Raw genomic sequence first — 27,407 nt, forward strand, 5'->3', positions numbered from 1 at the left:
AATGCAGTATGCATGTATGATGTTTTATGTATTCAAAAGTTTGGCGTTTTTATACATACTAGAATAATCGAATGCGATTTTGAGAAGCGTTTAATTTGATTTCCTCAATTCTGAGAAATATTATTGCTGGGTTTTTCCCAGTAATAAATAATACGAAAAAATCAATATGATAAAAATATATTTATTAAATGCATAAATTACTCGTATTTATTTAACATTCTTTTAAGAATTGATGATTTATATTATTATAAACAAATTCGGAATCGAACAATGCAATCAGAATAAATATTATTGTAAAGAATTTAAAACTTATTTTCGGAAGAATAGTCTCAGTCTACGAGTTATTGATTTATGAAGTTATTTCTCTTATTCATTTCAAAAACTTTTCAGAGGATTTCAAAAACTAATTCTAAAAGCTTGTTAATTTACTTATGTTTTAGTAGAAACTTTTCTTTGTTACTCTACGTATTTTATAATGAGAAATTTTAACTGTAAATATTACATTAAACATCCTTATTTAATCATCAAAATCGTATCTCGCTTTTTTTTCTCGAAGAATAATTTATGAAAAATGGCAGTTTTTTTAAGCAGACGATTCTTTTTTCTGAATTTCCTAAAACATAGCAAGTAACTGAAAAGAAATATTGATATCAGAAATTCAAATTACCGTTTGCAAAATGCAGCTAAGTTTTCTAAATAATGCTCAATATATTATTATTTATTTTTCAGAAATATAGGTTTGTACTTCTATGATCTTTTTCTCAAGGATGATTTATCTACTAAGTTAATGTAAAAATCCATAATTAAAAAAATTGAAAACAATGCAGAAAGTAAATGATGTTTTGTTTATTTGAAGATTTTTTTATTCAAGCTAGAGTAATCAGATTATATTTTAGGGCAGTGTTTAATTTGGTTTTCTCAATGCTTGGGTATTCCCAGCTATAAATAATACGAAAAGAACACAACAATAAAATTAAACTTATTCAATGCAGGCATTTCTGGCATTAATCTAACTTTCTTTTAAGAAATGATGATTTATATTACTTATAAACAATTTCAAAATTTAACAATGCAGTCTATATAAATAACATCATAAAGAATTTTAAACCTGTTATTACAGGAACAAAAACCCCAGTCTACTAGCTATTGTTTTATAATTTGATTTCTGTTATTTAATAAATTCAAGGCAAAGAATTTGGTTCATATATCAAAAATAAAAGGTTATCACATTTAATCTGATCCATTTAATGTAACACCTTTCGTCTAAATAACTTGAAATGCAAATTCATTTCTTTATACACATATCAAATGAATAATGATCTTCAAACAGGCGTTCTGAAGTCGCAAACAAGCGCTAGAAAGCCTTGTACATCATGTTCTGACAAGGACGAAGATTACGAATGCAGGCTTTTAACCACCGTTCACAAAATTTGCTACAATTATTTACTGTAGAAGTCACTAAGTCATCTAATTCGTAAATAGGTTAACAAGTAGTAGTGATAATTGAAAATTTCCGCCTTACCTGATCATGTGACGAAGTTTGTGTAGGTCAAAGCCTCCGAGGTGTATACCTCTCACTTGGAAAATATTTCACGTAAAACAGAAAACAAAGGTTTCGTAAGTTTCAAAATTGTTCTTGGCGCGCTGACTCTGAAGTACAAAATTGATAATGGTGTCCAGTTTTTTACTGAAAATACCATGACGACAATTCAAGTAAGAAATTTTGATCTTATATGAAATCAACTTACCTTTTAATGTTTCAGGTTATTATATTATTGTCCATTTTGTTATTAAGTTCTGGGGAAAAAATGGCAGAGTTGTGTAACTTTTATCGAAGTTGTTGTAATCTTGGCGGCGTGCTTTGGCTGTTTCTTTAATACTAGTTTCTGCTCTGAAATTAAAGCAATGAATTATATTTTGGCCAGTTAATGTTTGAATATAAAAAAAATTTAAGCATACCACGCATTCTCTTCGTTACATCCGATGATAAAATTACGTTTTAATTTCGAGAATTATGAAATTGTTTTTAATATAGCAGTTTTACAAACAAATTTCATTATATTCATAGCATTTTCATTAAAAAAAATAAGGAATTAAGGTTTATTACAGATATTTTTTAAGAGGAATTTATTATTATTATTAATTACAAAACGTGTAAGGATTTTTTTTTCTTATTATTATTTATTGTTTCTAATTATTGTAAAAACTGGTAAGATTTTTTTTATTAATTCAAAAACGTCTTATTTTAGATTATTTTAAAAATTGCTAATTATATAAGCTTATTATTATAATAATTGTTAAGACAACTTTTTTTGAATAAAACAATCGGTTTATAAAATATATGAAGAAATAAAAAATGCTGAAGCCTAAAATTGACATTTGATTCTAGACCGATTGTAGAAACACAAGCTCACAAATAGTTTTTGGAATAGATAAGGTATTAGCTATGAATTTCATTTATGGTATTTTCACAATTTTAAATGATAAAAATATTTTATTTATTTCTAATTCCGTAGGCAGTAACTTATAAAAAAATTGATACTTTCAGCCTTGTTGATATTTAGAAAACACTGCTTATTTGATATTTGGTATTGATTATGTTAATGTCATTCACTATATATTTCAAATATTAGTCTTTTTTCTTTATCTTTGATTATCTTGGATATTTTTGTCTAAAAGAGTAATTTATTTCGATAAAATACATAAATCTAAAAAAAATTTATTTTCAACTTGAAGAATTTGGTTTTTCTTTACTTGTTATTATAAATAAGAATTATCGACTAATATTAATTAACAAGGAATCCTAAAATATTTCATATTGACAATATCTATCTTACGTTAATAAGGTGAATATAAAAAAAATGTTGCATAGAATTGCTGGAACTTATCTGATAAGCAATCACATAAAATAAACCTTACCTTAAAAATACAAATGTCATTGCAAATTTGCGAAAAAAAAATTATTTAATTTGGCATTATTAGTATTTCCAATATTTCCACTTCTTACAAAAAATATTATTTCCAACTGTTTTTACATGTATTTGGGATTTTACTATAACTAAAATACAATTATCTGAATAAATTAATTTCTCTATTCTACAAGAGGTGGTTTTTTTTATTTTAATAATCTTTTTGTGTCAGTGTTTATTATGTCATTTTAGAACCTAAGAAACTTAAACTGTATGATAGAGACAATTAATTAATAACTTAAAAACATAAATCGTTGTGCTTAAAATATATTTATAGTTGTCATTTCAGGTTTTTCGAAAATGCATCCTTGTTTAGCCGGATAATTGAACTGCATATCCAAAAATAAACCCTTCAGACTTTTAATTTTATCTGGATAATCTTATTCTGTCCTTATATTTTTATTAAAAATCCCAGTGTATAATGCCAAATAGATAATTAAATTGTTAAAATGATTAAAACATATTACACAAGCTTAGAGTAAATTTTTACACGAATCAATTATATATTGTTAAATGAATGTCGGAAATACGTCACTTCACTTTATTTTTTAAGCCCAAAATTATATTGTTTTTACCAAGGGCGTAAATTCAACGTATAATAAGTTTTTATGCCACTTCCGTATTTGTATAGGCTTGGTCAGAGGGGTATTTTTAGGTTTCTTAACCTGTTTTGTTTTACCTGAAGGTATATTGTAGCGTGAACCCAGCCTTAATTTTTACCTGACCTTCAGAAAAGAAGTAATTATATCATTAGAACATTCTGGATAACTTAATCGATTTGCCCTTTTTAAAAAAGCTCACAAAACTCTAAGAGAATTTTCTTCAATCTTATCATTGAATCTACTGTAATGTCGTCATCATTGTAAAATAAAAGAGATAATACTACTGTTATGTTTCTATCTCTATGAGAAACTACAAAATCCTTACAAATAACTCAACTTTTTAAATTTGGTTTTACTATAAAATTCTTAAATGATTTTTTTAAAAATAATATATATTTCCATTATTAACTTTGATATGTTTTGAATTGTATGCACTAAAAATTATTTTTAAAAGATTCTAACTGTTCTGAATATCATAACAATATCATAACTGAATATTCTGAAATATTATAACAAGATACTGTCTGAGGCTTGATGCAGCTACGTTTATTTTAATCTTAAAATTTTCTCTAATTTTATATACCATCTATGACATTAATGCAAAAAAAAAAAAAAAAAAAAAAATTCTTTATATCGTCCCAACTCCCGTATGTATAAGCGCAATTATTAAAACAATGAAAAGTATTGTTGTAAAACATATTTAAATATGCTTATAAAACAAATGGAAATTAGATAAAAATGTTTAAAATAAAAGTAGCATTACAAAAAAAGCTTTTTTTTTTCAAAAAAAAAAAATTAAACAGGGTAATGGTTCCCCCCCCCTTACCCCCCCCCCCTTTTTTTTTTCTGTAAAATATATTCCTAAGTTATGGAGGAGTAACGTTACCATTTCAATTTAATTTTCCTTACAAATTTTTTTTTAAATTTTTGTTGATCACTTACTAACCAAAAAGAAACAACGTGCCAAATTTGGTAGAACCAAGTCCCAGTAATTTTGGTCACAAAATAATGGAAAATTTTGATTTAGATATTTTTATATCAACATTGGTTTATTACATATGGCAAATAGAACCGGGGCACCGTATAAAAACTTGGGTTCCGGAATTTTTTCAAAATTATATTTATTGATCGAAACAATTTACAATATAATTATTTATAACATTTAAAGCATTTTTACATCTGGAGCTGTATGCCTATCTCTAACGATTTAGACTCTATAACGCTACACTCTATTATCACGCTACTTGATGACTAAATACTGTTAAATATTCATAAATAGAATAAAGCTACTAATTTAATTGAATAATTACATCATAAAATTTCCAATTTTAAATGCGTGCAATCATCTCTAAAATATCCTCAAAGAAATGTTTTTCGTCGATAGTGCTTTTTGAAATTAACATATCTATATATAAACATTTTAAAAAAATATTTTAAGTTATTGAATATATTACAATAATTTTTTACAGATTTCTTAAGCGTCATTGTATTCTATAATTTTTTTAATTTCTCGAATAGAAGATATACAAAAAGAAAGTATTGTAAATCTCTGAAGACTTGACCTCAAGACTTTGCAATTTGCCTGCAAATGTGAAGGCCTAACTTTCCAAGTAAGAACGGGGGGGGGGAATGAAATTCTGTCTATCACTCTATTTTTTTTATACGTGAGGCCGATAACACACATACTTAACGAGTTATTCAAATGAAATATTAAATCACAGCATATGAAACTTTGTTGGAGAAAATGAATTAATTCTTGCTGACTTGCCGTGGCCTTAGAGGGTTTGAAACTTCACCCCTACCACTGTGATATAGTTAGTGGAAGTAGATTTTTATAAAACAAACCTAAAAGAAGATGATGTATTATTATATACTAGTCGTCTCTGGCAATCAGCTGGTTCGCCAGGAATATTGGTTATTGTAGCAGTTGCATTACTCTTATCTTCTCTTTTGGATACTAGATGGCGATGCCTGATTAGGCCATCCCATATGTCATCCCATAGTGCATTGCGATTGTAATTAGAATGAGATGTGACGCTGAACTGTAAATACGCGCGCGTGAATGTCTTGTCTTTGTGTTTGTTTAGTGTGTGAATGTGATTATTAAAAAAAATGTTCCTAAAAACATTCGTCCTGTTGCTTCCTACATGGATCATAAAATCAACATACCACCACATTTGGCGCCCAACGTGGGGATGGAAGCAATGCAGGAAGCAACAGGACGAATGTTTTTAGGAACATTTTTTTTAATAATCACATTCACACACTAAACAAACACAAAGACAAGACATTCAGTGCGTGGATCTACAGTTCAGCTTCACATCTCATTCTAATTACAATCGCAATGCACTATGGGATGACATATGGGATGGCCTAATCAGGCATCGCCATCTAGTATCCAAAAGAGAAGATAAGAGTAATGCAACTGCTACATTATATTTAATTTCAGTTAAATCTTTTGAATATAATTTCATAGCTATGATACCGTGAAATTGCCAGACATTAAGATTGCATTAGTTTAATTATTTTATATCTACCCCGTTCCTTGTGTACATCTAATGGAGACGATTCCTAAGATATCATACAACTATTAAAAATATAAATGTGCGATTCATCTATTTTCTCTTCACGGTATTGTAACTTCAAGTTTTTATTACTTTCTCATATGCGAAATATAAAGAAAGTATTGCAGTCATCAAAAAATTCGAATTGAAGATTTTGACGAATCTCCAAGTTTCAAACTTTTCAGAATTAAAAAAAAAAAAAAAAAATAGGCATTATAACAGTCTGTCCGTCCATCTATATGTCTGTCTCAAAAACGGTTTAATCTAGACGGATTAAATTTGGCATATAGTCTTTACAACATATGTGTAGATTTTTTATCAAATTTTGAGAGAATTGAAGAAAGCGAATTCAGAGGTAATCTGTCTGCCCGCTTGTCTGAATATAAGTTACTACAATAACTACGAAGTGAAGAGAACAAAACGAATAAAATTTGGATTCTGTCCCAAATTTGGGATAAAATCCGTCAAGAGGTTGATGTTTGTTGATCTGTACTTTCACAAACATATAAACGCTGTAACTTTAAAACGTAATGAATTAAATATATGAAATTTGGTATGTGTTTTGTAACTACAATTGTAGTTTTGTGCCAGATTTTTGTATCACTTGATTGGAAATAATGTGGCTAAAACACAAATTTAATTTTCTGGTACCTTTTGCTAATTATCAGAGATAAGTCGCCCAAAAAATCGCCAAGTATCACACAATAAATGATAAATTCGTACCGAAAAAATACTTTTTTGTAACTATTTTTCGTCAATACCATGCAAATCATACTCAGTGTCTACAGTTTTATGCTGAGGTAAAACAGTATACTTTTAATACCTTCATTATAGAAAATGTAATAAAGTTTTGGGAGGAACCACTTCCTTCAGTTATGCATTGTATATATCAATTTTAATTGCATACGGACAGTCGGGTGGACAAATTCCTCTGAATATATTTTATTCAAAATTTGATAGAAATTTTGTAAAATTGAACTACGTATTAACTTAGTTATAAAAATTTTTGTATCCGCATTTTTATATTTATATATATTTTTATATGTTTAAAAACATTTATCGCTGTGTCGCGAATTCCTATATAAAATCCACCTCAAATAAGTAATTTATATGTTACGGTATATGTGATTAAACTGGCAATTATACATGACCATGAGTTTATTACGTTCACCGTAATATATATATACGAGGGGTGACCCAAAAAAAGTTTACAAGCAGCAGTATTTCGAAAGTAGAAATTATAAATAGGAATATTGTTACCCAGAGTGGAGACAGATGGCCCTAGTTGTCTTAGACCGATCGTTCGAGCAGATAGTGTTAGTACTGAGACCTGAAGCAGCTACAGTAATGGCAAGACGTCTAGAGAAGTGGTCTCGCACAGAAGTGCGAGCCGTGATACGATTTCTATGAGCCAAGAATGTGTCCCCATTGAACATTCACAAACAAATCATTGAAGTGTACGGGGGCGAAGAAATGAGTAGACAACAGGTGGCGAAATGGTATCATTCTTATGAAGCGGGCAGAGAGATTGCTGGAAACATATAGGTGGGAGGTCTGGAGTCATTCCCCCATACAGTCCCGATTTGGCTTCTAGTGACTATTTCCTTTTCCCAACACTGAAGAAACACTTATCCGAAACAAGGTTCATATCAGACAGTGATGCTCAAAAAGGTGCCGAGAACTGGCTCAGTAACCAAGAACCTGATTATTACCAAGACGGGTTAAACAAATTGGTCCAGCGGTATGATAAATGCCTCAATAGGTTTGGTGATTATGTAGAGAAGTGACTGCCACATATGTCTCTTAATTATCATTTGTATCCTGAGACATTTTCCTTTGCCAATTTTCCTAATCCAATTATTGATTGATTTTTATAGTAATTAAAGCTTACAGCGTACCAAAAATTCGATAAAAACATTAAAATTAGATGTTGTAAGGAAATTAATACAAATAGTTTAGTAATGGGTGAATAGTTTTTCACCAAAGATGTCTAATTTTTAATAACAGATAATATTGCTTCAAATATGTTTTATGTATTGTTATTTAGGATTAATTCCAGTATTAGTTCTCCGTGGATATCTCCATAAGATTTCATTGGGAAATATACAGATTACGGTTTATAAAAAGCAGAAGGGATTTGGGGAGCTCTTTTGCCATAAGTCCTGAGCGCCATTTTATAAAGGCACACTTCTGAATAAACAGCGATGTTTTTCCATCACAGTTTTTCTGTGGCATATGAATTAATTAGAGTAATCAGAGTTTATGTATTATAAAATGCAGTTAGAGAATTTACACTCTATTGATCATTTTATACGGAATACTACATTATTATTATCTATAACAGAAAATCCCAGCAACACCTGTAATGGAGTTTAAAATATTGTCGTCACTTTGATGCATCATTGTCGATGCATAAATTCCAACTTCCGTTTGGGCGCCAGCTTTTTTTTAAAAATTTCAAATTGACTGGTTTATTGGCATATCAATGAAACTAAGCACGAATAGAAATTACTCGTGGGATAGTAAACTTCATATATAATTTACATTTTTTATGATGGATTGTAGCAAGTGCTAAACTAAGATTCAATAAGCTAAGATCTACAATTTTTATTATTTTATATTTATGCTGATTTCATTACATTTTCACTTCAAGGACAAGTACAAATAATAATTTTAAGTACTTGGCTATTATACATGAAATTTTTTATTGTAACTTTCAATTAATCTGTGGCAATTAGATCTGAAATATTATTAACAATTACCAACCCATTTAGATTGGTACATCATCCAGTTTTTAAAAAGAGAAGACAGCTTTCAATTTACGAAGTAAATATACATGAATGAGAATGGCCGGAGGAAATTTGAAAAACAAAAGGTGAATTTAGAATTATAAAAAACGTTCAACGTTTTCAACAGCTTGTTTATTTCACTAAGAATACGTGATCTTGTTAACTTTTTAAACTCATCATAACTACTAATGAAGAAAAGGGTTTCGAGAAGCAGAAGGTTAAACAAATGTTGAAATTAAAATTCAAGTCTGATATCTTTAAAGAGTGTTTTTAAACAATTTTTGTAACATTTAATGACCCACTTACCTAGCTGTGCTTTTCTAATATATGAACTGACTAATGATGATTCGATTACATAATCAATGTCTATTAAAATATTTTAATATATTATACAAAATTAGCATTAATCATAATTAATTTATGTCAATAAAAATAGAAAAAAACTACCGATAGTAAAAGCTAATGCTATCTGTTGGCGCTCTCTATAAGGAAAAAAGCATTTGACTTAGAATAGCCAGATTTGCCACAAATATATTTCAGAAAATCTTGGTGTGATTTTTCCCAAAATTTGATTAATTAAAAATTAAGGAAAATTTTGATGTTCTTAGAGATAACATTCGAAAATATTACGGGAAAAATTGCCTTTTTTAACACCTTTATAGTAAAAAAATGTATCTTTTTCGATTAGACCAATTTAGCTATCGTACAATTTTTTTTTTCTTTAATCTTAAAATTTGTTTAAATATTTTAATGCATAATTTTCAACAATACTTTTCATTGTAGTATTGAAATTCAAACTGTCTTCATTGTTGATTCAAATCATTCTCTTCCTTTATTTAAGGCTAAGTTTCTACCTCTAATACTGATATGTGCGTGTGCGCGCACATATCATTAGTTGGTCACTAAAAGTAGCCAGTCTTTCAATTAAACCATAATGTATTTTGCTTCCTTTTTTTATTTTAACCTTTTTTCTATTCTCAAATATATAAATAAAGGCTCCCAAAGTATTAAATACATTAGGAAGTATATGTTTGGTAAGCTGAATGATTGCATCTGCTTTGTTTTAAATTTATATCAGCATGTTTTGTATGACAACAACATGAAAGCTGTTGAATATAAAGCACATCGATCTATTTTAGTAATGGAATAAACCACGTATTTTACTTGAGAAATAAGAAAATGTTGGCGTTGACAACGTGCAATTACATCTTAGATGATGAGGGATATTTTTAGTTATTTTATAAATTCTTTCTCAAGGTCATCCAAAGACAGAATCTCTTTTTTTCAATTGAATAATATTTGCAAATGGTCTTACTTCTATTTCAATTCTACCGACAAAATTTGAAAATCACCCGTCTGCACTTCTGAAGAAATCCATTATCTGCAATTTGCATGATAAAAGAAATCATCTAAAATTCTCAACAAAGCAAATTATTGATCCAAAAGGAATATTAAATTTGATATGTAATTACTTTTTGAGTGGTAAGAATTCACTATGAAGGGATTTTTTTCCAAAGCATTTATTAGATTTTAATTAATTTTAAATTAATTGAAATTTTAAGGTGGTTTTTTTTCTAAATAACTTCTGAGTACATTATCGCATAAAACTACTTTAACTCACCATTTAAATATTAAAATCATTAATTTTCCAATATTTCAAATATCAGTTTCCTTTGCATGCTATTTTCACTTTGATACAACGAGTGATGTAATTCGTTCTTATTCACATGTCAATGATTTTTTAATTGTTGAATTAACTTTCGCATTATAACTTTTATTTAAAAAAATTGTAAATGTGCATTTCAGAAATATTTAATTTTCAAGACTTGCTTGCATGCTCTTTTTTCAAATTTAATGGTACTACCTAACAATTTTGCATTATTTGGATAAAATTTTATGAATTTGTGAATTTTCTTTAAAAATAACGGTAAAAATTGTACTATCAAAATGTAGATGATAAAATAAATTTTCTTGAGCCTGTAAATGTTATGATGATAGAGGTCGAATTTCATTTTTTAATCGGATTTTTTTCAACGCAAAGTTACAAAACACTAAAGAAAAATACTATTACGGAAATATTAATTCCGTTAAAACTCAAACAGGTTCGCTTGTAGTGGCTGTATGGTGACCCAATCAGCAGGCCTCAATAACAAATAAACGACGTTTATTAACACGAAGACAAAGACGACAAAACACAGCCGAGACGTACATAAGCAATATACAGTAGCACACAAGTAGAAACCAATAGTAGATAACAACTACAACACAAAATGCGGCCAGACAGAACTCAGCAGGAGGAGGGAATCTACGTAGCTATTCATCAAGGTCTCTCCGAATGTCTGCTATTCTCCACTGTCCCCTCGCTTTATCTATGTCCAACTGCCGACATACTACTATGCGACTTGCTACTCCACACACAACTCGATGCTGCTTCAGTACTTATCTCCAAAACCGGGCGCACGGTTCTAATTCTCAATCAACTAATTGCTTGAGCTCCACTCAGTGCTTACGCTTCGCTGCACTGAGCCAACTAAATCGTTGTTGACTCACTATATGACTGACATCGTCTTGGACAAAAGGCCTTTTATCTCTTCCGGAACAGGACAGAGAAGCTTCTCGAAGAATCAAGCATAACTCGCTTCCTATTAGTGCTATCACCAAAATTCTTGAAGATTCTAGCATCATCCATTTTATCACCAAAGTCGCCAAAGGGTCACCAAGCTTATTGCCAAACCCGGAGATTACTGAACCGGCATCCGATCAGCATCCAATAGAGTTAATCATAAAGTGGTCTTTCCTATGATAGAATTAACTGTGCTGGGAAGCAACAGTACAAATTCGTAAGAATATTGTAATAATGCATTTTCTGTAAATTAGATTTATATAAAAGAGAACTTTAATTGTGCAATCTTTATTCTAATATCTATTTACCTCCATTTAAAACTAATAAGATTTAATTTAATAGAAAAAAATTTATAACAATATTGTTCCAGTGAACGAAGATAAAGGACTGTGAATAGAAGAGAAGTAATGAAAATTTTTAAATATTCAATGTGAATCAAGATAAAAATGGAAAATTTCTGGAAATGTTTCAAATTATAAATGCTTTGGATTTATAAATAACTTGTAAGAATGAAGGCAGCAAAAATATATCATAAATATAATAGAAAATAACATTTGCTTCCTCAAATAAATGAAAAAGGCAGAAACTTATTTTCCCTGAATTTCTAAATTTATAATATTATATATATATATATATATTGTAATTAATAAATACTTTATTGGAATCAGTCAATGAAACTAAGCTCTGAATAATGATAAATTTCTATAATTTTTATTTATTTATTTGTTGCTGAATCGAATTCTGAATACTATGCTTTCAAATAGATTAATATTTTATACTTTTAAACTGCACTATTAATATGAATTTATGAATTAAGCTAGATATACTTTATTAGCATAATTTGCATTTATATTTGTACTATGAAGAGTAATAACAAATGAAATAAAAGCATACCTTATTTTTATTTGAAGATCAACTAAATTCAGCAATTTTAAACATCGAATTCTGATTAATAGTGGTTAAAAGAGATTTAAACTTTTTAAGCAGTGAAAGATCAGAATAAATAAGTAAAAAAGTGCTTCATTATCATATTGATATCCGGACGATACCCTGACCAGGACACATTTAAAATATTGCTGTCCCTATATAAGCAGATAAATGATTGATTAATCACCTGTTTAGACACCAAGGACAAGAACCAGATTCTGAACCTGTGGTCGAAGAAGTATAATCCCACTAATGCATTTTACCCGCAGTTGTAAATGCTAAGAATTTTGACCTTGGAATGAGACCAGATGGTCAATTTATCGTTGCAATACAGGCAGCTTTATTACCCTATTTTAAAAACCTACGTAAGACTTCATTCAGCAGTTTTTAAATAAGATAGTGGTAAGAAAGAGCCTATGATGGATATTATCAGAGAATCTGGTATAAAAAGAGAACTTGAGATAAAGAATACGATATTGCTAGATGGAATTGTATCTCTAGAAATAACTTAGAAGCAGCTGTTTGGGCGATGTTAGTAAAACTCATCTAAAAAAATTAAGTTTTTATGAGTTTGAATAGATGAGCTATAGAAGTTGCCCATAAAGGGATATCAATATCCCCTGTTATTATGCGATTGAATATTCATTAATATCCTTAACGAATCAAATATCTGTTCCAGCTCACATGAAATTGAAATAACATCATACCATGCTATTTAAAATAGAATATCAGCTAGAACAGATATTGGGTAAATGGAATTAAAACACTTGCTTAGTAAAATTTGATTTTATACGATTTTCGAATATTTCTGCTGATAGTGTCGCTTATAAAATATTTGACTTTCATTGAAATTTAATCTCAAGCAAACCTTTTCTAAATTAAGCTTTATTATATCATTTTTTTTCTCACTTAAACACCAATTTGTTTCACATATTTCTGTACTAAAAATGTCTTTTTTTAAAAAAAAATTTTCTTAGTTAAAAATAGATATGTTTTATATTTTTTCCGCATTTAAAATTAAGAGAAATGTTTAAAATTCTAAATAAAATCAAAATTAATAGTATTATTCTTTCTGAATATGGAGAGCAAGGCATCCCAATTCTTAATATTTTATGACACAAGAAAAACAATTTTTTTACAAAAGTCACTAATTTTGCCTAAAAATAACAAGTAAAGATTTTTCCGCATTTAAAATTATGAGAAATATTTAAATATTTTCAGTTTAAATATTTTAAACAACTTTCTGTTTTAACATTTTAAATATTTTAAAACTTTAAGCAAATGACAAAATTAATAGTATTTTTCTTTCTGAATATGGAGAGCAAGGCATCCCAATTCTTAATATTTTATGACACAAGAAAAACAATTTTTTTACAAAAGTCACTAATTTTGCCTAAAAATAACAAGTAAAGATTTTTCCGCATTTAAAATTATGAGAAATATTTAAATATTTTCAGTTTAAATATTTTAAACAACTTTCTGTTTTAACATTTTAAATATTTTAAAACTTTAAGCAAATGACAAAATTAATAGTATTTTTCTTTCTGAATATGAAGAGCAAGGCATCCCAATTCTTAATATTTTATGACATAAGAAAAAAAATTTCGCAAAAATCACTAGCTTTGCCTAAAAATGGTAAGCAAAGATTTCTTCCGGTTTAAAATTAAGAGAAATATTTAAATATTTGTGAATATATAATATTAAAATTAAGAGAAATATATTATATTTAAGATATAATATATTTAAATATCTTAAAATTCTAAGTAAATATCAAAATTGGCAGTATTATTCTTTCTAAATACAGAAAGGAAGGCCTTCCATTTCTCAATATTTTATGACACAAGAATTTTTTTTCCACAAAAGTCCCTAGTTTTGCCTAAAAATAGCAAGTAAAGATATGTTTGATAAATGATCTTCTGGACAATTATGATGAAAGCGTCCATGGAGAACTTAAGTGTACCCAGATTTCCCCCCTCCTTGATAGAACAAAAAGCTGGAGTATTAAAGTTCATTGCTCTTAAACACCTTCTCTTCATCTTATAAAATGGGTAACTGCTGTTCTTTAAAAGCAAAGTTTTGTTTTTATTCGGAATTTTTTCATCTTCTTTCAATCGCCCATTCATAAACGAACATCTTTATTACGTCATTATTTTCTTTAAGTTAAAATATTTGAGCGATGATGTATACGTACGTACAATTGCGGATAAGTACATTTGAATCAAACAGATAAGAACCTAATATAGTTAAATCACTGAGATCAGCATCAAGTAGACTGAACGGAAGACTGGTTAATAATAATAAAAATAAAAATAAAAAATAAGCTTTTTTTTCAGCCGAAGTATTTATATCTCACTTTATATTTATATAATGAGCATTTTGTGTTCAACTTCGTAGTATATCGAATAGAACACAAATTATGCATTCCTGTGAGACACTAGGATCAAAATTTGATACAAATCTAAATTTTGGTGTCAAAATTACTTAATTAATCTACCTAGCTTCAAATTATTTCGCAAACGCTCGGATAAATACGATGGCGAAGTAAGCGATTTTGCGACACTAGGCAGTTAAATTGAAGAGGCATTTTTTAATAAAAGAAACAATTTAGTTCAAATTTCAACTTATTTTTTTTAAATATGTTAATGACTTACTTAGGTTAATAATTTTGATTTTATTAATTTTGTGAATATATATTTGTTTTTATATATCTATCAGTATTCCAAACTGTCTATATATATTTGTTTTTATATATCTATCATTAATCCAAACTGTCTGGTAACTACGTTAGTATACAATATTATTTAGTGAACATAATAAAACATATAGGAATCAGACCTAGTACATTTAATAAAGTGTTATTGTTATCTTAATATTATATAATGCATAGAATTTTAATATTTTAGCATTCAAGTGATTTGCAATTTTTACAAAATTATGCTTTTGGCAACTGGGAAAAGAAAACTTTTTAATCGCCCTCTTGCGGCCCGCTTCTCGACTAAGTCACGACTCTCGCAGCCCTAAGTAATTTCCTAGTTTAAATCCGCTCCTGGATAGACAAACCAAAAGGCAATCAACCTTTGACGGATTTCATCCAAAATTTGATATAGAATCGACAATTTTAGTATTAAGACTATATACCCAATTTCATTCATCTAGCTCATTTTACTTTTGAGTAATCGTTCTCACAAAGGCTGACGTCATTACAAAGACTCAGTAAAGTCTAAAAGAAAGAAATAATCAAACTTTTTGTCAAGTAATTTTTTTAATGCATTTCATTTACGAAAAAAAATGAAAAATATGTACAAATGCAAATATGAAGCATGTTTTATTTACGATGAAAGAAAAACAGGATTCCATGTTCTTGCAGACAATAAAAATTGTTTTGAAACACTACTTACAATTACTAAACTCTTTAACAGGACAAAACAAATTTCATTCGGTATGTTAGAGCTTCTCAAAGAGGCTGAAAAGATCATAAGAATTTTACGATGTTTTTTACGTCACCAAGAGTTATTTTTCCAAGACACAATAGCAGGAAACGGCGAGGTAGAGAACTCTGAAAGAACGCTCTGCTGTTTTTTCCCGCTCTACGTAATTAGGTCAAGTACCTAATGACCCACACTTGTTGAATATGCTCTGCAAGAATACTCTCCATCCTTATCTACTTACTAATCCATGCACGTGCGAGACAACTTTCAAACGTGATGAAAAAACATTAAAATTGGGAGAAGGATATGACGTAGCAATGGATAAACGAAGGGGAAAAAATTGTCTAGCCTAGTTACTTGTTTTCTTTTTCATCTGTCTGTTTGTTGTATATCATTCCTCTGACGCATATAAATGGCTCTTTGTAACGCAGCTGTCAAGCACCTAGATTTTCTTTAAACGTTTATTTAAAAATTAAATGAAAGTTTATGAGCCTATAATCTCTTATCTCTACTAATAATAAAGATGAATGTCTGTGTTGGCTCTTTACCTGCTAGATCGTTTTACAGCTGCCAAATTTGGCACATAAGCATATAGCTGCCATTACCTACAGTTGCCAAATTTGGCACATTAATACCTAGTAATATAGAAATGCACAACTGGGAACGATTTTTTTTAGGAATTTTAATTAATAAAAAAATAACTGAATTACGGTATTTTCTGCGATAACGATCGAAAATATTGCACAAAAATAAATTTTACACCATTTCAAAATTTTAAAAATCATATTTTTAATGATACCGAATTAAAAAGCATGAAAATTTTTCCTAATTTAAAAACATTTTTCTGCCTACTTAACAACAATAGATTACATTTTTGGCCTGAAATTCAAATCCTTTTCAGTGTGCGTCATCAGATATTCAATCGCGTGATTTTCTTCCAATATTGAATATTAGAGAAGAGGAATTTGGTTTAATATCTGTGTAGTTTACAAGACAAATGAAGAAAGAGAAGTCATAGTTCTGCGGATAGATGAACTGGACATCTACGTTTTTAATGGTGCTTTGGTTTCCATAAGATATAAATAAATAAAGGCAATAAACAGAACTTAAGTAAGATATTTAAAATTACGAGACTTTAATGTCAGACCGTTTGACAGAATCATGTACATGAAATTATATTTAAACAATTAAACCAAAAGTAAATTTAACCATTATCCTCGGCCGACCAAATAGTTGCCAAATGAGACTAGAAATGTTATAAAAGTGGCAGTTAGCATGTTTTGATTTTTAGTATTCCACAAAATATATCAATCCAATATGATATTCCGTTTGAATAATGTATTTTCTCTTTTTCTGCATATTGAATACTCTCTAAATAGTTTTATTGTGATTCGTCAATAGAATTACAGTAGGTTTTTAATAATCCGGCACGACCAGTGAACTATCGATTAATGAACTCCTCGGATTAGTAAAAGTTCATTTAAAAACAGCATTTTAAAAGCAAAACCTATGTATATTGCAAAAAATATTACAAAATATACGAAATTGTACAGAAAATTATATTATATACTAGCTAAACCCTTACGGAACATCTGCACTTAACTGTTTACAAACACGAATTAACACCTTTTGGTTAACAGATTTCATTCTTCGATTATTAATATAACCATTGCAACTTATTTACGTGAGTCCGGTCATTTATTTATATTCTTTGAGTAAAAAATTTATCATGATTTTCCGTCAGCATTCTTTCTACTAAAGTCCGATGAAATATTATATTACAATATCTACTCATTATATAGGGTATAGAGACAAAATCAGCTTGGCCAAATAATGCTTCACCTTTCTTCCAAATTTTTTTTTTTTTTGCTTCCTTTTTATCTCGTAAGGGTCCCAGAAAAATTTAATTCCACACGAAAGAATTTGATTTGACCGCTAGTATATCCTGTACAGTATCTGTACAATGTATTCTAATAAAACATATGATAGTATTCATTATTGTAAAAACATAGAAGTGGAGATTATATTTTTTTAAAACTTCTCATATACACAAAAGTTATTAGATACTTTCTGAAATTACCATTATTAATTATGAATATTTTTTAGTTATAAGTGTCTAAAACTTTCATCTCATTAATGCAGACACATAACTATGGTGCGCATACATTGTGTTGTTCTCTGGTTCGCCTAAACCTGTTTGCTTCATTTCTAATTAATCTGATTTGAACCATTTTATACGTTTATATAGTGACATATCCTTCATATTCTGTAAGAAACAATGTAAATCATATTTCATAAACATTTGTGAGAAAAGATTCTTTACATTAGAATGAAAAATAGAAGCAAGCTATGCCTATGACATTAGGCTTAACAGACAGTGATTAACAGTTTTGTTTTTAAAATAAATCGACTGTTGTCTTTGACAAAAAAGAAAAAAATCTTTTTTTTTTTTTCGTTGCCACGTACCTGAACGCTATTATATATAAACATATCGATGGTAAATATTGCAATATATAATTCAAAACCCCATTGTTTACGTCGTACCAAGTTCACTGAAATCAGCATGCAGGGACTTCTTTTCCCTTTAACGCTTTCCATTCCGAAAATGTTGGACTATAAGAGAGACTAAATTGATAGATTGCCAGATGAGATTCCACTATATTTTAATTTAGGATTTTAGAAAGAAACTCCATTGAACAAATAAAAGTATTCAAAATGTTAAAGAGAAATATTTGATTATTTATTGAGTAATTGAGTTAATTAACATGTCTTGAATTATATTTAAATATTCATTGCTGTCAATGCTGAAACATGAGGCATCATATATTGCAACCCATATAAAAAAAACTTGTTTCACTGCTTTTAAATCTTGGAACATCTTGCTTGCAAAAGAAGCCTTGAAATTATAAAAATCACAGAGAATGAGATCTGGGCTCTAAGGGCAATGAGGGAATATTTCCTATCTAAAATTTGTAATAAGTTTTGTGCCATCGTTTTGCAACCATCATTTAAATTACTACATTTTGATTATCATAAACTCAAAAGGTAAAATTCGTTTTACTGATATCATTTCACTTCTTCTCTATCTTGCAGATGATTCGAACTAGCCGGCGTTTCAGTCTTTATGCCACTCTTATGATTGTAATATAGATGCAATTTAATTTGCTAATGGAATTTTCTTTCAGGACAATCGTTGTATTTTACAGGAATTTCCTTACATGAAGCTATTTTGAAAAGAAATTCCTCATGTTTGTATATCATCGACCTCATTCGAAAGTAAATTGTATACTCATCCATAAAATATTTACTGAAGATATTTAGAAGTTTAATATGTTCAATAATTTAACATTAAATTTTAAAAGTTGAAGTTATTGAATAATGATAAGAATATTATTAATAATAATTCAAAAATATTTTTCTACAAATAAAGAAAAAAATGAGTTGCACTGACGTTTGGTGTATCTACTTTCCTGATACCATTAAAATATTACCTGCAGTTAATTCAAAATATATGATAATCATTCTCTGCCTCACTTGTATGAAGTTTCAGTCGCGAACTGGTTTAAAATTTACCATTAAAAAGAACTGTGTCAAGGAAATTGCGGAAACCCCATTAACAAAGGAAAAAAATTAATTCTTCTCCAAAAAATTAATTTTTCTTTTAAAAGTTTTGAACAACTCAAATGATAGCATGTTTATACTTTTCGTGACAGCTGCGCAACATTTTTTTAATCTTGCATTGTTTTTCCCCCTCCATTCTCTGTTTAATTTATAACATCAAAGTGAAAGTTAATAAATAACATAGCAGGTGCCCAAAAAAGTGAAAACTGCTATCAGCACTTCATATTTTAAAAATATTATAATGTTTAAAGAAACATGGAAATGTTTTAAGGGGGAAAAAAGATTAAAAAAAAGTGAAGGTACTGCGTGAAAGGCTTATTAAATAAACACAAAGTATATCGCATTAAAAAAAATAACACAGCAGGTGTTCATTAAGAGATAGCCTAGCCTACACAGAATGTAATTTATTGATAGGGGTCGTCTGATTAAAAAAGTTAAACAAAAAGTGAGTTGCGATTTTTAGCAATTCTGTCCAGTGATCACATGCATTGCTGTTAGTTTCTTCAAAGCAACTGAACTAAATGTTTTCTAATCATATTAATTATTTAATCCGGAAAACTCGTTATAAGAATTTAATATCCCTAAATGGTAAGTTGTCTAATGATATCATTTATTATAAATATATATTAAAATCATAAAACTGAAATAGCTTTTAAAAAGCAAATATACATTTACGCACTATTGAAAATCAGGAGGTCAAAGTAAAAGTTGTGAAAGCCTGAGCCATTAATATAAGTCAAAAGTTTTTCACCTATGGTACATGTACTGCTACTGGTATATTATATAATTTTTAATGGTGCAGTTTCTTAAAAAAAACTTTAAATGAATGGATAATTAACTTTTTTTAAATTTTAATATACAAATTAATCAGATATATATGTGTGTGTCCCGCTTTTTTTTTTAGTGTTCCCCTAAAGTTGGCACCAATAGCAGCGCTCATACAAACCGTATGCTAAGATACTTCACGAAATAATGTTTCAGTTGAAGATAGAAATTAATTTTTAGATATTTTGTGTGATAAAAATCTCATAAATGAGCTTTTTTAAAAAGATAACATAGTTGTTTTATTTAGAAAGGTGATATGAATGTGTATAAAGTGTATTTCTGGCAGAGTAAAATAATAATAATAATAACACCTTTCAACAAGTTCAGTCTATGCAAAATTATATTGATCTTTATCTTATTAATAATTCTCAGTACTATTTTCCATTAAGTATTAATGCCAAGTATTTACTACAATATATAGTTTATTTATATTTACAAATATAATTGAATAATATAAATTGTTGGGTTTTTATTCTTTAATTCTGAAGTTTTTATTTGTGATAATTGGTTCTTAATTAGGGTTTTATAATGGTACACAGATTTTTTGTGTTTCTATGGTACAGATTTAAAATTAACGCGAACCACTGCTCTAAGTAAATTGAAATTTTAATACCCTTAACCTTTAACGGACACTAGATTTTTATATATGTCATAGCTGACAACGTGAGAAATGAATTAAGAACATTAAATATTAATAGTTTTCTAAACGTTCAATAACTTGAATGAGTGCTTACATCCTTCTCATATTTCTCGTGACTTGATTTCATATCGTTAGGTTTACAGTTCTACGAGCATTTATAACTTTCTCTTTCACCTCTAAATGTTTGATAAATATAAATTACTTTCTATAATTTAGTACACAAATAAAAATATATTTATATGTTTCATTTTTCTTGTTCCCTGTCTTTTAGTTTTTAATGTACTTTATAATTCTTTATTATAATTAATAAGGCAGTTGTCTCAAATTTAATTCAAGATAACACCTCTGGTAATGAAATAAAACTAAATAAATTATGCAATTAACTGGCAATTAAGTTCTGAATATCTCTATTGTATCAGAAAGTGCGAAAATAGATTACGAAATTCCATCTTTACAAACAAGTAGAATTAAATAATTGATTGCAAAAACTAACAATAGTATTATTAAACTTAAAACAGTTACATATGTTGGATTATCTGTTTGACATTTTATCTTAATATGAGATAATTAATTATTCTAAGCCTTTCATTGTCGCAATTTGTTTAATAGTTAATGTTTTATATAAGTCACGAAGAGCAAAATGCCTTTAGTTGTAGAGTTTTTATAGCTACATGACTCCATTTTATTACAAATATAGTAAATCTATTAAAATAAAAAAAAATTAAATATAAAGAAACATATCAATGCCTTACCTGTATCATCTGTAGCTCAATTAGTTGAAGAGAGAGAGAGAGAGAAGTTATGGTTGAAAAAAGCTATTAGAGCAAATATTATATTTGAAAAATATTATCAAGAATGATTGTGTTCCAGATAAAGCCAGAATATCAATTTTTTAAGTGTTTTCCAAAACCATTAAATATGGATTTGTAAAATAAAGACTCAATTTTTATAGAATATATATTATCGTACATAAATCTAACACTTATAACTTTATATAATACTAGCCACCTTTGGCGACCAGCCGGTTCGCCAATCTTAATGTTCATTAAAATTTTAATAATTAAATATTTTAGGCAATTCCTACTTTAATAGCTTCTTCATCAAAATATTTTAAAACTTCAAATTTTGATTGTCATATAATTCATTCATAATATTATAAAGGCCTTCAGTTATAACGTAATATGTATCTCTCTAATTTTCTGTTAGCACCCGTAGAATTTATGCTTTAAATTAAAGTGGAAAGAATTAATCTTCAATTAATATAATAATATTTTTTACTAAAACAAAGCATTTTTTTATAATCTGATTACTGAAAATAGAGTCACTCAGCGTTTAAACTTTATGGGCACTAAAGAATATTTAATTTATGTAATATCTCAAGAATTTGTCAACAAAATTTTCTTAGATTCATCATGAACAGATCGATTAATTAACAATGTTTAATTTTAAATGCATCAAACACTAAGAAAATAAAACGAATCGTTTAAAATAAACGGTTGAAAACAGGTTTTAAAAAAACTACTTAAAAAACGATGTACTTAAAACTATAAGCATATACAAAAAATATATAACTAACATAAATACATTTTAATTACAAAAACATACAACGAACCTAAAAATAATTTAAATCCAGTCCGCATCCGTTGATAATAATTGTCAACACAATGCGTAATTCAGAACACAATGCGCATGCGTGAATTTTCAACGCCAGTTACGTAACGCAAATACGTGATTTTTTCTACGCCAGTTGGGGTAACGCTATGCGGATTAGACATTTTTAATTTCCTTTATTCTGTTTTATTTTAATTCAAAAGTACTTCAGAATGAATCTGAAAGATCGATTCATTAACAATGTTTAATTTTAAATGTATCAAACATTAAGAAAATAAACAGAATCGTTTGAAATAATCCGCCGAAAAATATTAACCCTAGCCTCATTACTGTTGGGAGAAAAAAAAACTGAAGCCTTACTCATTTGGTGGTGGGGAAAATGGAAGGTTGTTTTGGCGGGAAAATTAGTTTTTAATTAATAATTAAAATTTTAATTAAAAATTCGAAAAAAGGAACCTTAGGTGCACATTCCCAACCTCCAAGGTATACATGTACCAAATTTGGTAGCTGTAGGTCAAATGGTCTCTGGCCTGTAGAGCGCCAACACACACACACACACACATTGAGCTTTATTATAAGTATATAGATAAACGAAAGAACAAACGTACTGCTTGAGCGAATTAGAAAATCCTTTCTAAACCTTATATCAAGATTTCACAACCTTTTTGAATTTTATATCACACAAAAGAATAAACATATATGTACCTTATAAAAATGTATCTCAATACAAAACCAGTGCATCTTAAATGCTGTATTTTTTAATCAAAGAGTGAAACATTTTAAATTTATGTAATTAAATTATATTCGTAAATACAACTTTTACAATCCCAAATAATATAAACATTGTAGTTGGTAAAAATACATAATCGTGAATAGTAAGATTTATAATTGAAAAGACGTCTTTCGAGACCACCTGATTCACCAGGAATTGATTGTATATAATTTCAATTAAATCACTTGGACATAATTTCATGACCATGATTCCGTCAATTTGTCAAACATTAAAACAATGCTTTTTAAAGAATTTTACATAATTTATGTTCATTGAGTACATTAACTTTCTTAATAGAGATCCGTCCCATGACACGCAATAGTTAAAAACGCAATAAACCAGTTAATCTCTCTTTTTACGTTTAGTAGAATTGCAAATCCACTATATATATATATAAATTTCAAAAAGACCAGAAAGAATTTACACGATTATTAAATTGATATTATTAAAAAGATATTTCTTTAACTTTTGAAACGGTGTAAAAATAATTTTTGTGCATTAATATTTTAATGTTATCTCAAAATTCAGCTTAATATTTGATTAATTAAAATTCTAATAAAGGATTAAAAGAAATTGTTCCGACGTGTACATTTCCACCTTCCAAAGTATATAAATGCTAAGTTTAGTAGTTCTAGGTCAAACAGTGTAGAGCGTCAACACACACACATTCTTTTTTATTATTAGTAGAGATGATGATAACTCCGACGACAGTAAATTAACTCGTTTTATAGGAACTATTGCACTAGTTGAAGACATCAATTCATTCTGATCACAAGTTCAATCGTAATTCGAGATTTCTATAAGTTATTTTCTGTGCATAAAGTTCGTAAAGGAAAGCGATGCCCAGTTAAAAGATTAATAGTTTAAATATTTACACAAAATATACACATATTGGAGCAATCACCAATTATTTGCAGCTACAAAGATTCATTCGTGAATAAAAATTAATGTAATCTGTTAAGTAAACCAACAGGAACGGTTTCCCCAAACCTTTCTCCTAATAAAGGAAGTTATTATTAAATTATCCCTTCCCTCCCCCAAATTAAAATTGTGGACTTTGAGTAAGGCTATCAGCATTCAGATTTCTATGCTCAGAGTCCCGCATATGAGCGTTCCATGCTTCGTAATATAATAAAGAAAACCAAGTATGGTCGTTAGACGTCTTCTTGTCGATCGATTGAAACGAAAATTTGACACAGAACTACAGTTTTAAAACAAGAAACTTTTAATCCTGGCAGGTAATAAATCAATTTTTTTCTGCATTACAGTTCATTCAAAACATTCGAAATAGTCTAAACTTGGTATTTCGCTGACGAATAGAACAGCGAGAAAGACCGAGCATATTACTTTATTCACATCACTGGTCATCAATGGCATAACACACACACACACACACACACACACACACACACACACACACACACACACACACACACACACACACACACACACACACACAAAAGTCACCTGGGGCATGTTTTAGTATTTCGCCCTCTCATTAAATTTGTCTAAAAAAATAACACTTACCCCCTTCCTATTTCTATAACATTATCGCTATCTGTTTCGCATTCGCTATGCAGGAATATGTCTAAGTAAGATATTAAACCAACAAGTTTATGCCAATTAAATATATAATCATTACATTAAGAAACATTAGCCGCCTTTGTCTAAAGAAAAACCAACTTGTTGGTCCAAATTATTGACTTTATATGAAATATATGAAAATAACTGAATCAATCTGCTTCAAATTAGCGTACATGCAAAGCTAATGTCCAAATGAAGCAATTTTTTAATTTTAATTTTAATATTGGAAAAGCATGGAATTGGTATTTTGATAGATGAGTTTGAATTTTGTCTTTAACATTAAAAGCATTCAAAGAGATTGTGTATTAAATTAAATTAAAAGAAAATTAAATCAAAGAAAGAAAAACTGTGTGGAAATGAAATTGACATTATTAAAAAGATTTTTTTTTGTGTGCGTGTTTATGTTTGAAGATTATGCCAAAATTCCTCTTTGTCAAATAATAATTTTGGAAAATATGAACATTAATTTTGAGAGTCAAGTCAGTCAGCCCATCTGCCGACTATTAAATCTATTTCGTGCTTGATTAAACTTTTTATCCGACGCTCATTAACACTGATTTCCTTTCCTATGATGCAATAAAACTTTTGGTGACATGACGAATTCTTCTGCACAGCATTATTAACGATATTTTACAGCTCCATTAATTAGCAAAGTGTGGTTGGTATCAACTACTGTTGTAAAAAAAAAAAAAAAGCATTTAAAGAAGCAGTTTGAAACATTCATAGAGCGATTTATTTACATTTGACTACTGCCATTCGACCATGAGTAAAAACATATATTAGTATTATGCTGATAGTAATATTAGTCATATATTAGTATGTTATATATATAGATTGTTATATTACTAATTTATTTTTTTTTGAAAAATGAAGAATCTGTTTTCAACGCTTGTAAGTTTGTTCAGATAGAATATATGATCATTATGCAACAATTAATTATTAAATCTTTGTCATTAATACTTCCCATTATTTTTCAAATTATGTAAAATAAGGATTCTTGCACTTTCATATGAATAATATTTTTCCCATTCTTTTTCCATTACTTATCTTCTCCAATAATTGGTTGTGCTATCATTTCTTTACTCAATTGGTTATGATAAGACATGCAATAATTATGTTCGTTTTACATTTATATGTATATTCTTTCAGATACTTTTACTCCTCTTAGGATGTTTAGTAGGAGTTTATGGACAATGTTTCAAAGAAGTGGACCGTATTCCATCAACACAGAAACTGATTCATGGAATGGAACAATTTTTTGCCGCCTCCAATCGTTTCAGCATAAGGCTATTACGAGCTCTCAATACAACAACAGACACATTTTTCAGCCCCTTCAGTGTATGGTCTTCATTGGTTTTAGTATATTTAGGTTCAAAAGGTACAACAGAAAAAGAACTTGAAGGCGTACTAAGCATACAAGGAATGGACAAAAATGCGGTAGCCCACAGTTACCAATCCTTGAAATCTTGGTTCTCATCAAAGATCAAAGCTTCAACTTTTACCATGAGAAACAACATATTTCTCCAGAAAGATATCAGAATCTATTCTTGCTTGGTGCCTTTCTTGAAGAATGAATTAGCATACACTGACTTTCGCGAGAATCCAGAACTGGCTCGGGTTGCCATCAATTTTCTCATACAGAGGCAAACCAAAGATAAAATTAAAGAAATTTTACCACCGAACAGTGTCCATAGTTTCACTGAATTCATAGTGACCAGTACTATGTATTTCAGGGGACTATGGCTTCAGCCTTTTTTACCACAATCGACAAGGCCTGGATATTTCTTTACATCTCACTATGAATATTCTCTTGTAGAAATGATGGTTGCACATGACACTTATAATTATGCTACTAGCGATGAGCTACAGTGCACAGCTATTGAAATGCCATATGTAGGGAAATCTCTGACAATGGTTGTAATGCTCCCAAAGAATAAAGCTCATGGGGTGCAAATACTAATAAATTCGTTGACAGTCACAAGACTGAATGATTTGATAGATGATATGTTTCCAAGAGACATGGTATTAGCTCTTCCAAAGTTTCAACTTGAAGACAGTTTTCAACTCTCACCTACTCTTTTAAAATTAGGTTTAAGAGATCTTGCCACAGGAACTCTCAATTTGACTGGATTTACCAAGGACAAGATGCTAGAAATTGATGCCGTCTATCATAAAGCTAGAATTGCAGTGGATGAATACGGAACAGAAGCATCGGCTGCCACTGCAACTGCGTTTCCCAGACGTTCCCATTCAACCAAAATAATAGATTTTATTGTAGACAGGCCATTTGTTTTCTTCATCAGAGAGAATCATTCTAACAGTATAATGTTTATGGGAGTAGTTCGACATCCAAGGCATTTAAAATCAATAGTTAATTTTCACTATGTTATTGAACATTTTTATTAGTAATTTGAATATATTTTTTTAACTCATCTTTACCGCAGTTTTAGCA

The 27,407-nt window shown here is 28.9% G+C and overlaps 1 protein-coding gene across 3 annotated transcripts; it reads left to right on the plus strand.

The window, feature by feature from the left end:
• The first annotated feature begins 1,538 nt into the window (after nucleotides 1-1,538).
• Nucleotides 1,539-27,407, plus strand: LOC129965712 (leukocyte elastase inhibitor-like). Of its 3 annotated transcripts, none has more exons than XM_056079827.1 (2): nucleotides 1,539-1,713; nucleotides 26,124-27,407. In XM_056079827.1, the coding sequence occupies exon 2, from the start codon at nucleotides 26,201-26,203 to the stop codon at nucleotides 27,359-27,361; it is 1,161 nt and encodes a 386-aa protein (XP_055935802.1). In that variant the 5' UTR covers nucleotides 1,539-1,713; nucleotides 26,124-26,200; the 3' UTR covers nucleotides 27,362-27,407. The 3 variants fall into 3 exon arrangements, with proteins under 3 accessions (XP_055935802.1, XP_055935803.1, XP_055935801.1); XM_056079828.1 differs by having other exon boundaries at nucleotides 1,564-1,713; nucleotides 26,105-27,407; XM_056079826.1 differs by lacking the exon at nucleotides 1,539-1,713 and adding an exon at nucleotides 20,021-20,111 and having other exon boundaries at nucleotides 26,105-27,407.

This window comes from Argiope bruennichi, chromosome 4 (genome assembly GCF_947563725.1).
Source record: "Argiope bruennichi chromosome 4, qqArgBrue1.1, whole genome shotgun sequence".
Taxonomy (NCBI): Eukaryota; Metazoa; Arthropoda; class Arachnida; order Araneae; family Araneidae; genus Argiope; species Argiope bruennichi.